Genomic DNA, 13507 nt, shown 5'->3' on the forward strand with positions numbered 1-13507 from the left:
AGACTCAGACAAAACACAGGATAACAGAACAAAACAGACGGAACAACCGCGACAGTTCACCGACATGACGGCTAGGATGACGTCAGCGCGAGTCATCTATAGGTTGAGCTGTATTACCAACTTAAATCCCGGCCACGGCGGCCGCATTTCGATGCGGGCGAAATGCGAAAACACCCATGTACTTAGATTCAGGTGCACGTTAAGGAACCCCAGGTGGTGGAAATTTCCGGAGTCCTCCACTACGACGTGCCCCATAATCAGAAAGTGGTTTTGGAACGTAAAACCCAATAAAAAAATTACCGTCTCATGCTTCTAGAATACCAGAAACACACCCTCTTGCCATTCGAGCAGTCTTGGCAAAAGAGAAAAGACGCAATCTCGATAGACAAGTGGCGGTACCAATTTGATGTTCCCGCACCAGAGTCAGATGTTTAGGGGCGTCTGTTTGGGCGTTATAAATTTTTGAGCGGTAAATATTTTCTGAGTCATTAGTAGTCATTACTAGTCATTATTAACCTCTACCAATCGCTATTACAATGTTATCATTCAATAACTGTCAATATCAATCATTTTTAATTCTTTAATCTGTCTTTAACCCATCTTCACACGGCGTCATGACCCTCTGGGGGACAATACGGTGGTCAGGTCAGCTGACACAAACTTTACCATGAGCCTAGAAATGCTTTCGCCTTAAAATCAAGCCGGCCGTGTTGACAGTTTGGCGTGGGCTGAATCTTGGTGAGACAAGTTTCTAACGCTTCTTATGGCCCTGCAACAACATGTACCTTCATTCGGTACTCACGCTTGTCGAAGACGCGGCGAGCGATTGCCAAGAGTGATAACACTGGAGTATGTTGCTTGCGCCGGCAGAACGCGCGACAGACAACGCCGGGGAGTTCAAAGAACAAGAACTCGAAAATTCTATCTTCTGAACGACTGAAAACAGGCTTTGCACCCAGTAATTTGTCTTGAATGCGACTAGAAGGCATTCTGCGACCCCGTAAGATGGTCTGACTGAGAGCCCGTGTTGTGGCCACCTCTATCTACTTGGCGTACTACAATCGCGTCGACTGAGGCCAAGTTGTTTTGAAAATGCGCAGTCGCCCGTACGTTTGTGCTTTTAATGTGTAGGACATAATACCCGGGAATAGGGAAAATTATAATGTGGCTTGGGAAAAAGTAGTTTATTTGCGACGCCTTGCATGTAAAAGCGAATTGCTTTTGTTTGTAATTCCGTCCATTCTCCGCTTTCGCACGTGTACGCCTTACACGCAGCCTTCCTATAAGGTCTAAATACCAAAATGACACATGCTTGTAATTTAAATTTTTCAGCTGACGCCGTACGGTGGAGCTTCGTACTGGAACTACTGCTACTTACCCGGTGCCACAACGTTGGATGAATGCACTAAAAGCCCGGAACTATAGTTTATGTAGAGCGAAATAAACATTTGCTCATTTATAAGTCGTCCTGCCACTACTTTATGAAATTGCATGTGGCACAGATTCGATGAAAGCCTGTAAAGATCGTTCGCTATTATTTTAGCTAAGCGATTCCGCCCCAAGACAGACATTGAGCAGCAGAGGAAAAAAAATAATAAAACAGAAACGCGTCGATTACCGCAGCCGCCGCAGAACGTGCCAGATAGCGATCAAAACGCGCGCGCTCAAAACCGAAACCGAAAGGTGTTACTCCTATCCACTTCGTCTACAGTCGATTCGGCCGCTGGGCTCTATGGGAATGTCCGCTCCTGTTCATAGAATTTCTCACTATATTACCTAGAGGCAAATCTGGCGCTGCTGCGCTGTGGTATGCATGGGAATGCCGGTATAGTGTAACTTGGCAATGGCATCATTGGCGGAGAGCCAGGCAAGTACCGCTTCGTCTGTCACAATGATTAATTTTCTGCTAAAAGAGTACGTAGGAAACTATTTTAGATTTATTATTACACAAAAAGGTGTTTTGCTTAATTACGAGAACTTGTTATTGCATGTACAACTATATGAAACGTAAGAAGTTTCAGCTGGCAGCTTAAATTGGCGGACAGACGACAAGATTTCTGCTCGCTTTGGAACACTTTGTCGTCTGTTCTTGCTCTTCTTGGCTTGGTTATGCATTGTAGGTGAGTAAACTTCACTGGAAGATGTCATATGCGTGAACCGAAACATTTTAAGAAGATTTTACTTTAAGAACGCGTTATTTGTGTAGCCATATCCATGTTTTAGACGAAGCCTCTTACAACACGAGCCGACACAAGCCTCTCAGACACATATACCGCCATTGCCATGGCGGCATAGTGCCCCTTAGGAAACTCCCATAGACGGTGGCACCGGATTTCCCTCCAGGTGCTATAGTGAGAAACAAGTTGTGTTGAATGTCTTCCTCTATGATGACACTGCGCGTGCCGAACTTGCGCCTCGAGCACACGCCACCCAACTTTATTTTCTTGCAAGCACCGACCAAAGTGCGCCGCGTTGCGGCGTCGGTGGGCGCTACAGTGTCTGTGTTGTCGGCTGACACTCGCACTCACTGACTCGAAGCACAACTGACAGGCTTACACACCCCACTCCAGACTGAGTCTCGCGAACAGAATGGGCTTCGAGAATGACCCGGCTCTAAAAATCTGATATCACTTTTCGGAGGCCCGGAGGAGCAGCGAGAGCTTAAGGAGTGCGGTTGCTACGGCAACGTTTACGTTCGGGGTACCATTTCCAGTGCTCCTTCGCGAAAAACATCACGTGACTTCCGCCCCACACACTGTCTAACTGATGCGGGTTAGCCGGGGCCTCTCCCACGCTTTCCGTCCGTCCTCCATGAACACGTCTCAATGGATGACCACGGAAGCTCGCCGTCGAAACGCTCCAGTGAGGAAACGCGGCAGCAGCAGTGAGCGAATTAACCTTGATGCTGCCGCTTATATCAACGCGAACTAAGTCGCGAAAAGCCAGCGCAGCCCAGATTCTGTACTCGTCACAGATGGCTTTCAATATACAGTGGCCCGGCCGGGCACGCATGGCCACCCGGGCCACCCCTCCTCCACCCCCCCCCCCGAAGCCTTGCGGGCGACGCAAGGCGGCGCGCTTCCTCCCTACTGTCATCCGTCGCGTGCTCGAGATCGAGCCGCGATTGCAGGTTCATCCTCGCACGGTTTTACTTGCACGTACAGCATACGGCGCTCGGCGACGACTCCATCGGCCTTGGACTTAATACGAAACTTCAGGGTGACGCCAACAAAAACGGCGTCTGCAACGGATCGCAATGGAAGCAATGCAATGTATGCGCGATAACTTGGTGCTCTAACCTTGATATCGTGGACGCCGAGTTTGGGTAACAGCACGGTGAGACGCAGCGTTTCGTAACATTACGTGAAAGCTATCTAGATGTGGTTCTTTGAATTTGAATGCACTCTGTGGCGCAGTTTCTCTTTCTTTCCATTCTTAGACGCTAACAACGATTATGAGGGCGCTTTCCTTCCCGTAGGCTTCCAACGGGCGAGCCCTCTCAAATGAAGTGTTGTCTAGTTCTAGCACGTTCGCCCAAACGGACTTGGCTAGATTTTGCATTCTTTCCAGGTGGCGAATAAAAATGGCTGTGGCTTAAGCCCAGGTTAAGCCCAGGTTAAGCCCAGGTTAAGCCCAGGATGCGAAGCATACTAGCCTTTATTTTAGTTGTTGAACCACTGTTTAGCCTGGTGAACTCCTGTTGCTTGGCTATATTTGGTTCGGCTATACGAAGAAACAACTCATGCAGGCGAGCGCACGAGCTGAGACCCGGTTATGTAGCTACACGGCCGCAAGCGAGCGCACGAGTTGAGCCTCCGCTTTTGCAGTTGTTATGACGTCATATGGTAGCTACGCGGCCGCGCGCGACGCAGCAAGGAAGAGCGTGGTTGTGCGGCTAGTTTGCTTCGCATAATAATCAAACTTTAAAGCCTATCCCGAAATATGTTGCAATTCAGTCCTAATTAGTGTACGAGGGCACGCAGTGCTCCTCCTCATGCCCGACTGCTGGACGTGGTGCAGAAACCTTCTCGGAATGATATAAGAATTCTCAGCGCGTCAGTGTAGCGATTCGTGGCGTCCTCGAAGCTGGCGATCTTCGGTACGCCTGCGCTCCAGCGCAGGCTGGTCTATGCGCGGCAAAGGCGTTTGACCCTGAAACAACGGGTAACGAAATACCTTGCGATAGCTCGAGATAGGAAAATTCAGCGCAAGCGCTCCTTTGTTGCGCCCGATAGCGCGCACGCTCGACGAGCTTTTGCAAGCGACCAACGTTGCGCCACCATTACCCGCATAAAGAGTAAATCGGTTGTTGCAACAGAACATCGCGGTGTTCTGTGGCGGCCGCTGAGTCTCCTGGTCGCGACTGTTTCATTTGAGACCGCGTCGTGGCTGTGGAGTGCCGGAAAGACCGAGCTCCAGAGCGGATTGTGCGGCCCGTTCGCGATGTTCGAATATTTCTCGGCTTCGTTCGTCCTCTCTGCGCTCTTGTGCCTGTGCTATGGCGCCGCTCGCTGGTTGATCAGGTGAGAGATCTCGTTTTCCAGGGAGCATGGGTCGCGTGAAACGCAAGAAACGGAGAAACAAGCAAACAATAACGCGGCATTTGCTCAGCTTTCCATCTCGGACTGACGCGTAGTTCTGGCTTCGAAGTTCGGCGTAATTCCCTCCTATTCTCAAGCGCTCCTCGACTCAACGACAAAAAAAAGAGACGAACGTTCTTCCTCCACTCAACCGAGTTGCAACCGAGTTGCAAAGCATCGAACCTTCACTGAAGAAGACGTTCCTTTTCTGCAGAATAACTGCGGAGCGTGAATGAAACGCAGCGACCCCTGCAGTGTAGACGTCGCGCTGCCATGCACTTTCTTGTATCCAAGTTTAGAGCGCAGCGGAGGCAAAGCTTCCAGACATACGTCGAGGATGCATTCCTGAATACGTCCCTGAGTTTTGCATGATGGTACCGCATCACCCGCACAGATTTCCACGGTGCGCAATGAGACATGCAGTCACAACGTTGGAAAATGCCTAAAAAAAGATACACACGCATTTTTTTTTTTCATCCTCGTGTTGCCGCAAGATTACCGGTCGTTATTTGCCTGCCGCAGTGGCCAAGTGGCTGTGGCTTCGCGCTGCCGTCCTCGAGGTCATGGGCACGATCGAGGGCGCGGTGCGGCCGCATTTTCGATCGGGGCCAAATGCAAATGAGCGACTGTGCCGTGCATTTGGTGCATGTTGAATAAAAAAGCTTCGGTAAAAAAACAGAAAGAAATACGACGCCTATTTATCGGAATAGCTTCTACTTTCGGTGATATCGCTCGTGTTCACGTGTAGAACATTTGTGTACCGTCCACGATGGATGCGCGTGAAACAATACCAGGTGGTCAGAATTAATTCCCAATTCCACAACACGGCGTGTATTGTGTTCCAGCCATGGTTTTAGCGTGTGAAACGCAATACCTCATCGCTTTTTCGTGCGTGTGTGAGTGCACTCATAAACTCAGGTAGTCGAAAGAAAGATAGCGGCTTTGCGAAGTGCCACTATTATACTTTTTTTTACTGCATAATATGCAATACATCTACAAAACATGTACTGTGACGTTTGCAGTGAGCGCAAGAAATGTTTCGACGCCTTCGACGGCACAGGGATTCCGGGACCACCGCTCCGTAGTCTCGTCAATGGCAACACAGACGAGTATTGGAATCCGGTGAGTGAAACTGTGGCCTCCGAGCTCAGCGCTTCACGAAGCTCTGTAGGAAACGCCTTGAGCCACGCAACAGACGACAAGCTGACAGATAGTGGCCTCACGAACGAGGTTTTTCGAAACAATGAGTGTGCATTGAACTCACAGGCACTACTGATATTTGCAGAGATTAAACTACTGACCTTGTTCTGACATTGTTCTGCGCCAGTACCACGTTTACAAAAGACAGCTGCGCTCCGCAGAAATGAACTTGCCTTTTTTTTTAAATTCAGAGGATCGGCAGGAAGGCAGTACCACAAAATAAATTTGTACGAAACCATGCACTCTGCACACTACAGCATGAAGCATCCCAGCATCGGAAAACTTGCATTCTGCTCACTAGTTTCGTTTTTTCGGTACTGTGATAATGCATTTGTTTCGTTTCTTCTACGTATTGTGCCATCGGATTCTCGCAGCAGTTAACACACTGACGCGTCAATTAGGAATCAATGTTTTGCGAAGGGAAAAGTGAACATGTATTCGTTGTAGCTTCTGGTATGACTGTTCATTCCTTTGTACACAAATCGCATTCAGTATTTCTGTTACGTATTTCATGTGCTTTTCATTTTCTTGTGTATTTATTCACTTTGTTTGTTTTTGTTTTTGATTCACTTGTTATGTTTGCCCCGTGTGCTTGAGTGTTTTGTGCAGTGGGAACGGGTCGGGGAAGGGGACTGAAAATTACTCAGGCGTTCGCGCATTTTTGTCAACCTCTATGAACAAGATTCTTGGTATTTTTTTCTGTCAAAATTCATTCATTCATTCATTCATTCATTCATTCATTCATTCATTCATTCATTCATTCACTCAAGGTCGAACAGACAGAAAACTAAGCACGGTATAAATGAGTACCTAGCGGCTTATTATTATTATTATTATTATTATTATTATTATTATTATTATTATTATTACTATTATTATTTGTTTTGAACACATATACACAAGCAACAGGAAAGGGAAAGCGAGGAGCAGGCTGGCAAATGCCACCGGAAGGGGCACAACGCCTTCCTACTCTTCTGCAGGGAGGTAAAAGCAACACAGAAATGGAAGATAGGAAGGAGGGGAGGAAACAGAAAAGGAAGAGCAACAGGACAAATCTAAAGACTAAAGTAGAACACAGTACATATCTCACACAGTAGGGCCGGTCACTGAAGGTCACCCTACTACAGAATGTTGAATGTCCACGCTACAAACGTGAACCTAAGTTGGTTAAAAAGGGAAGTAGGGCGCGATAGGCCTGATCACGTTTAGACGCACAACCACTGGGGTATAAACATTCCTCCAGTGTCGCACACCGCAGGCCAAGGAGATGATAGTTTCTCACTAGCGACATGCGCTGCGCACTGAAAGCGGGACATTCAAATATAAGGTGCTGAAGTGACTCGGAGCAGCCACAAGACGTACACCATGGACTTGTAACACGTCCTTGTCTGTATAAACGTTCGTGCACGTTCACGCAACCAACCCTCAGCTTGAGTAGTTGAGCTCTAGCGCGACGAGGCAAGCCTAGACCGTGAACACGGAGCCGGAACGTTCCATTTGCGACGCGCTGGTCTGGATGCTGCTTGAGTAGGTGGCGACGAATCAGCAGACGAGCTTCATCAAGCTTGCACAATATTTCTAAGCAGTCACAGTTGTTATGAGCGCAAGTTGAAGCCAGCCGATCAGCCTCTTCGTTTCCGGCGATTCCTACTTGTGAAGGTATCCACTGAGCAACGAGAGATACCCCACGTGATGTAATTTTGCTCGCAGAGTCAGTAATGCTGCACACAAGTGGACAATCAATCTCATTGCGTGTAACCTGCTGAGGGTAGCACGGGAGTCCGTAAAGATGGCAACCTTCGATGTAGTTAACTCCTCTTGCACGTATTTCAGCGCAACATTATTCGCCGCTAGCTCCGCAGTTGTTGACGAAGTTGGATGAGGTATTTGAAATATGCGCCGTACTTGAGTTGAAGGGCAGAGAAAAGCTGCAGAGGCGCCTTGACCGTGATTGTGTACACATGCATCTGTGAATACTTGAAGATAATCTGGAAACTTTTCGAACATGGGAGACTCAGCCAATTGGAATATTGCCGAAATGGGCATATAAGACTTTTTGTGCATGTAAGAGATTGTGAGGTAGATGGGGAGTACGTGTTTCGTGATATCTTTTGGAGGCGGAGACGTATCTGAAGCAGCATGTTCAGAAAAGGTAGTGATATTCATAAATAATGCCGTCATTTCTCCCATGCGAGATAACGGGTGGTGAATGAGACGATCAAGGAGCGAATGACCATTCAATGCGTGGTGCAGACGCTCAATATGATACAGAGCTCTCTGGTCTGCTTGCTGCCTCAGGGGTAACTGATGCGCTTCAGTGAGTAATGCCAGTGATCGCGCCTCACGAGGTAATCCAAGCATTAGTCGAAGGGCAACGCAATGATCTCGCTCCAGTTGGGCGATCAAACTAAGTGATATGTTCAAAACTGGTAATGCGTACATCATGCCTGAGAGTACAGATGACTGGTGCACCTGGAGAGCCATTGTTTGGTCGCAGCCAGCACCTCTAGCAGTCAAGGCGGCCACATACCTAAGGAGGGAGTGCTATTTGCGTCGTACAGATTTAACGGCAGGACGCCAAGAGATGCGATCATCCACAATTACCCCAAATAACGGTGCTGCCGCAACCAGTTTATAGGCATATCGTCACGGTACAGTCGGCTCATTGTTCGACGAGTGCGTTGTTTAGGGCGATATGCTATTGCAGCCGACTTAGCAGGTGATATGAGCAGGCCAACTTCACCCAAGTACTCCGAGGTAGCGTTGAGAGCTCTTTGCAAGCTTGCACGAAGCCGCGGACCATGGTGCGAAGGGCCGCTTATCAACAGAACAATGTTATCTGCGTAGACAGCTATGCTCACAGAGAAGTCAGGGTCCCGAGGCAAACGACTTGGAAGCGCGGCGAGTACGGTGTTAAAAAAATGTGGCGATAATACACGGCCCCGTGGGACACCGCACTCCACAATTCAGTATTCACTAGTTATTCCCCCAATAATTTAATCCGTTGGTCCGATAGAAAATTATGCACAAAGTGGAGCAGACGACTCGAAATCCCCGCGGTTGGAAGAGCGAAAATAATCGTCTTATGCGGGACTGAATCGAAAGCTTGCTGTATGTCTAGGAAGAGCATGTAGGCGGAATGCTTGTTTCCTTTAGCAAATTCGAGCGCTGAGACAAGGTCTGACATGCTGTCCAGAGCTGAACGGCGGCGACGAAAGCCACTCACGACATCAGGGAAAAAAATTCAGCTCCTCTAGCCTGACATCTAAGCGAAACAAGACCATTCGCTCCATTCACCTGATTACATTTGAAGTTAGGGATATTGGCCGGTAGGACTTGAGGCACCTTGCAGGACGCCCCGGCTTTAAGATATGCGAGCAATATGAAAAGAAAAAAAAAAGACAAATGTGAAGGCCCAACGCCCGTGTTTATACGATGCGCGTGTAACGCAATCCATGCTAAGGGAAGGTTTAGTGCAGCGCTTTTGTTCTAAACACAGGCTACACAGCTATGGAGGATGTGTCCGGCTGTGTTTACTTTCATTGTGTGCAGCGTGCAGCCTCATGCAGTGTTTATGTTTGTGCGCCGCAAAGGTCAGAAACTGTTTTCTCACGCAATCTTTTGTGATCGTACCCTACTGTGCTCACGAGCAATGTGGAAATGAAAAGACCATGTCAAGAGGGACCATGAAGTGATAAGTTTGCGGGGCGATGTCGCAAGGAGGCAGGCGATGTGCAATGCTCGCAGAGGAAACAATGCTTCTGGTTCATGTATGCACAAAAACGCGCGGCGCATATCCAACTGCATTCAGGCATTCTGCACGTCTCTCGCTACAGTGGCGTGAACCCGCTATGGGGGAGCAGCCACGAATTGGGCACACACTGAGCAGCACGTGCCAAAAAGCTAAACCGAAGAAAAATAGACCAATTCAAGCAATCCATTGGATGTAATGCGCTATTTTAGTAAGAGGTAGCGTCAAGAACAAACAGGTCAAGCTACAGGCAGTAAGACTAAAAGCAGACAAATGGAGGCTGGTGCTTGCAAACAAATATGCAGCCTTAGAACTGAAAGATGAAGATGCCATAGAATGCAATGAATGAAACCGTCGCTAGGCTTGCTTCAGAGGCAACAATTGAAGTGAGAGGCAAGGCACGAAGGCAACCAGTAGGCAAGCTCTCCCAAGTAACGAAGGACCTAATAAAGAAACGACAAGTAATGAAAGTGTCCAACTCAAGAGAAAAGATAGAATTCGCAGGACTGTCAAAACTGATTAACAAGGCGAAAACAAGGGATATTCGAAATTATAATGTGAGAAAGGCTGAAAAAGCCGCAATAAATGGGCGCAGCCTGAAATCAGTGAGAAAGAAACTTGGCGTAAGACAAACCAAGATGTACGCATTGAAAGATAAGCAGGGTAATATCATCAGCAATCTAGAAGGTATAGTAGCAGGAGCGGAAGAATTCTACACTGACGTGTACAGCACGCAGCGGAGTCAGAATGCTTCCATTCGAAGCAGTACTGAACAAGATACAGAAACTCCTCCTATAACTACCGGTGAGGTCACAAGGGCCTTGCAAGACATGAAACGGGAAAGAGTGGAAGGGGAAGTTGGAATAACAGTCGATTTAATCAAAGATGGAGGATACATAATGCTTGCAAAACTGGCGGCTCTCTATACGAAGTGTCTATTGACTACAAGAGTTTCAGAAAACTGGAAAAATTGCAATATCATACTAAACCAAAAAAGGGAGAGGTTAAAGACTTGAAAAATCATAGGGCCGTTAGCTAACTCCTGGTATTATATAAAATATTCTCTAAGAGAAATTTCAATAGGTTAAGGGCAACACTTGACTTAAGCAAACCAAGGGAACAGGCTGGCTTCAGGAAAGGATACTCTACAGTGGATCACATCCATGTCATTAATCAGGTAATCGAGAAATCCGCAGAGTACGATCAGCCTCTCTATATGTCTTTCATAGATTACGAAAAGGCATTTGATTCACTAGATAAACCATCAGTCATAGAGGCATTACGTAATCAAGGAATACAGACAGCCTACGTAAATATCTTGGAATATATCTACAGAGGTGCTACAGCCACCTTAATTCTACACAAGAAAAACAGTAAGATACCTAAAAAGAAAGGGGTCATACAGCGTAGGGGATTCGTGGTAGGGGATTCGATGGGGCCGATCCAGTGCACTGAAAATCGATAACCGGATGAAGAGGTGTGGTGTCAGCGTCTGCGATTGGTCCGTTTTCCCTTACTTAACTTGTGGTGGCTGGTCGAAAATCACGGCGATATGCAATGAAAGGTCAAGAATGCCACTAAAAAGGGCCCTCAGCAAAGAAAAGTTGGCTAAGCGAGGACGCAAACGTTTCTAAAGTGCTCGAAAGCCTTACACGGCCACGCAATGGTTTTATTGTGCGCAAATAAACCCATGCTCTCCGGCAGGTGCGAGTAGCCAGTGCCTGAGCGGTTGGCGTCAGCCATCTTTTATTCCTTTCGGAACGGGGTAGCCTGCGCCTATTCAAAGGAAAATTCAGTTTTATTCGGCATATTAATGGATGTTTAACGCGTACACGCCACTTTCCCACGCTGAGTTTTCGCGGTTTTCTGACGTCACGTGACAGGCAGGTGGAGCGGGTGCAATCCGAAAGGTTTTGACCAATACCCGATGGTTAATGGCGAAAAGGCGTCGAGCCAGAAATAACTATTTTTCTTTTGTTCAGTCCAATCATGCATAATCAGAGCGTAAACGTCATATCAGGTGGGGAGCTATCGCGGTTTGCGTGGCATCGCGTGACTGACAGGCGAAGTAGGGCTGGCCCTGAAATGCTTTTGACCAATCACGGAGGGCTGATTGCAGAATTGGAATAGAAAAGTTTGGAACAGCTTTACGTTATAGCGCCCCAGAACAGTATACGTTTGAATAAAGAAACACTAAGTAATCGTCCGAACCACATAATTGATGATAAGTCGCTCATGATAACAATGGGAAGCACGTAGCGCTCGCCGCATAAGTTTCTGGGTAAAGATATTTGTAGCCTTTTGCATATACAGGAACCAGCCTAGCAACTGATTCGAATGTTGTTGCATCACCTCTATGGAAGGCGTCGTGCTGTCAAAATTACCAACCTAGCAACTGATTTGAATGTCGCAGCACCTCTGTCGAAGGCGGCGTGCTGTCAAAATTACCCTTACTGCCATTACTCTAAAGCGATGAATCATTGCCTAACACCCCCCTCCCCCGTCAGCCGTTGTAGTTGTGGTTTGTAAAAGCTCCGCGGGACATCCACTGTTCGCAGGGCCGGGATGGCGAATGAGTGAGTGAGTGACGAAACTTTGTTCTGAACACCTGCAGAACGGTTAGCCTTCCCCTGTTAGGGAGGCGTTACCGTGACGCGGCCATGACGTCTTCGCGGCGTGTGGCGCCTCTACTTCGGCCGCGGCCGCACTATTCCCTTTGGTCGACCGCGCCTGCCCCTCCTTTGGGGTGGCAGCCTCCCTCCGGTTTCGCTCGGTCGTTGCCTTTCGAGGGCCGCCGAGATCTGCTGGACGGCCTGGGTTTGAACATCTTGGTCATAGCATCTCGTTGCGGCGCGGCGGGATCGTTGTTAGTGTTGCAGCTTCATGCGGATTCTTAGCGCAGTCCCAAAGGATGTGAGCTGCAGTGGCTCTTTCCTTTCGGCACACACAACACAGATCACTTTCATAAACACTTGGACACACGTGCCTCATCAGCACCGGGGTGAATAACGACCCCGTTTGAAGTTGTCGGTATAAAACCGCCTCCTTACGGGTCAAGCCCGGATGAGGTGGCGGCATAGTCCTTCGCTCTAGTCGGTACCATTTCACAATTTCATTGTACGAAGTCATTTTGTCCTTGGTTTCCCACCACCACGACGGGTCGGCTGTAGTAGCAGCGGCACGGTTGGTTAGTCCTCGCGCCGCCGCGTTCGCCGTCTCGTTGTGGTTAGCGTTGCCGCGATCCGACACATCACTGCCCATGTGGGCCGGAAACCACTTTATCACCACACACCGACTTTCACTCGCGAGATCGACCACACGCAGCACACGCGCGGCTTCACCACACACCCTTGCTCTGGCGTAATTTTTCACTGCCGTCCTAGAATCACAGAGGCGAATTGGCGAATTGCGAATTGGGGAATCAATTTTCTTTTCCCAAGGAGTGCCCTGTACTGCGTCTTCGCTGCATCGCGGTGCGCTATGCAGTGAAAACGTAATGCGAGACATGTCACACGTTCACTGGTTTGCTTGACAGCCTGCTGCTTTCACTGGTGAAATGTTCCATGCGAAAATAATGCTATAGGACAGGGAGCATACATGCCAGCAAAACAGCGCTTGCATGAAGGCTCCCTACCATAGGAACACGGGCTGTTCCCTCTGGCGCAACCAATCCTTATGCCGCTACGCGCAGTTGCAATGCACCGAAACATAAAAAAAGAAGGAATTAGGCATATTCAGCGTAACTTCCGGAACCTGCGTGAAGGGGGTAAATAAATGCTATAAAGTTCGAGCTTTGTAGCGTGGAAGCGGTAGATGAGGCAGAGAGGAGACTACATACAGAAACGCTAACTTCGAACTAAATCTTTGTTTCTGTTAACATGGTATTCATGCATAAAAATTCATCCGCACGGGCCTTATTAGAATCGCATATAAAACGATGGACCAGGGAGACACAAAAAACAAAGCAACGCGTTAC

At 48.1% G+C, this 13507-nt stretch overlaps 2 protein-coding genes across 4 annotated transcripts in view; one reads left to right on the plus strand and one right to left on the minus strand.

The window, feature by feature from the left end:
• Positions 1 to 13507, minus strand: part of LOC135911357 (uncharacterized) — a 371373-nt gene that overhangs the window by 133238 nt on the left and 224628 nt on the right. The gene's annotated exons all lie outside the window — the stretch shown is intronic.
• Positions 4365 to 13507, plus strand: part of LOC135911337 (cytochrome P450 3A5-like) — a 51517-nt gene continuing 42374 nt past the window's right edge. For 2 of the 3 annotated variants that reach the window (XM_070522891.1, XM_070522890.1), the window contains exons 1-2: positions 4365 to 4523; positions 5603 to 5702. In XM_070522891.1, coding sequence (XP_070378992.1) covers positions 4444 to 4523; positions 5603 to 5702 — 180 coding nt within the window. In that variant the 5' untranslated portion in view covers positions 4365 to 4443. The remainder of the gene's footprint in view (positions 4524 to 5602; positions 5703 to 13507) is intronic. The other variant, XM_070522892.1, reaches the window with a different exon arrangement.

This window comes from Dermacentor albipictus, chromosome 8 (assembly GCF_038994185.2).
Source record: "Dermacentor albipictus isolate Rhodes 1998 colony chromosome 8, USDA_Dalb.pri_finalv2, whole genome shotgun sequence".
NCBI lineage: Eukaryota > Metazoa > Arthropoda > Arachnida > Ixodida > Ixodidae > Dermacentor > Dermacentor albipictus.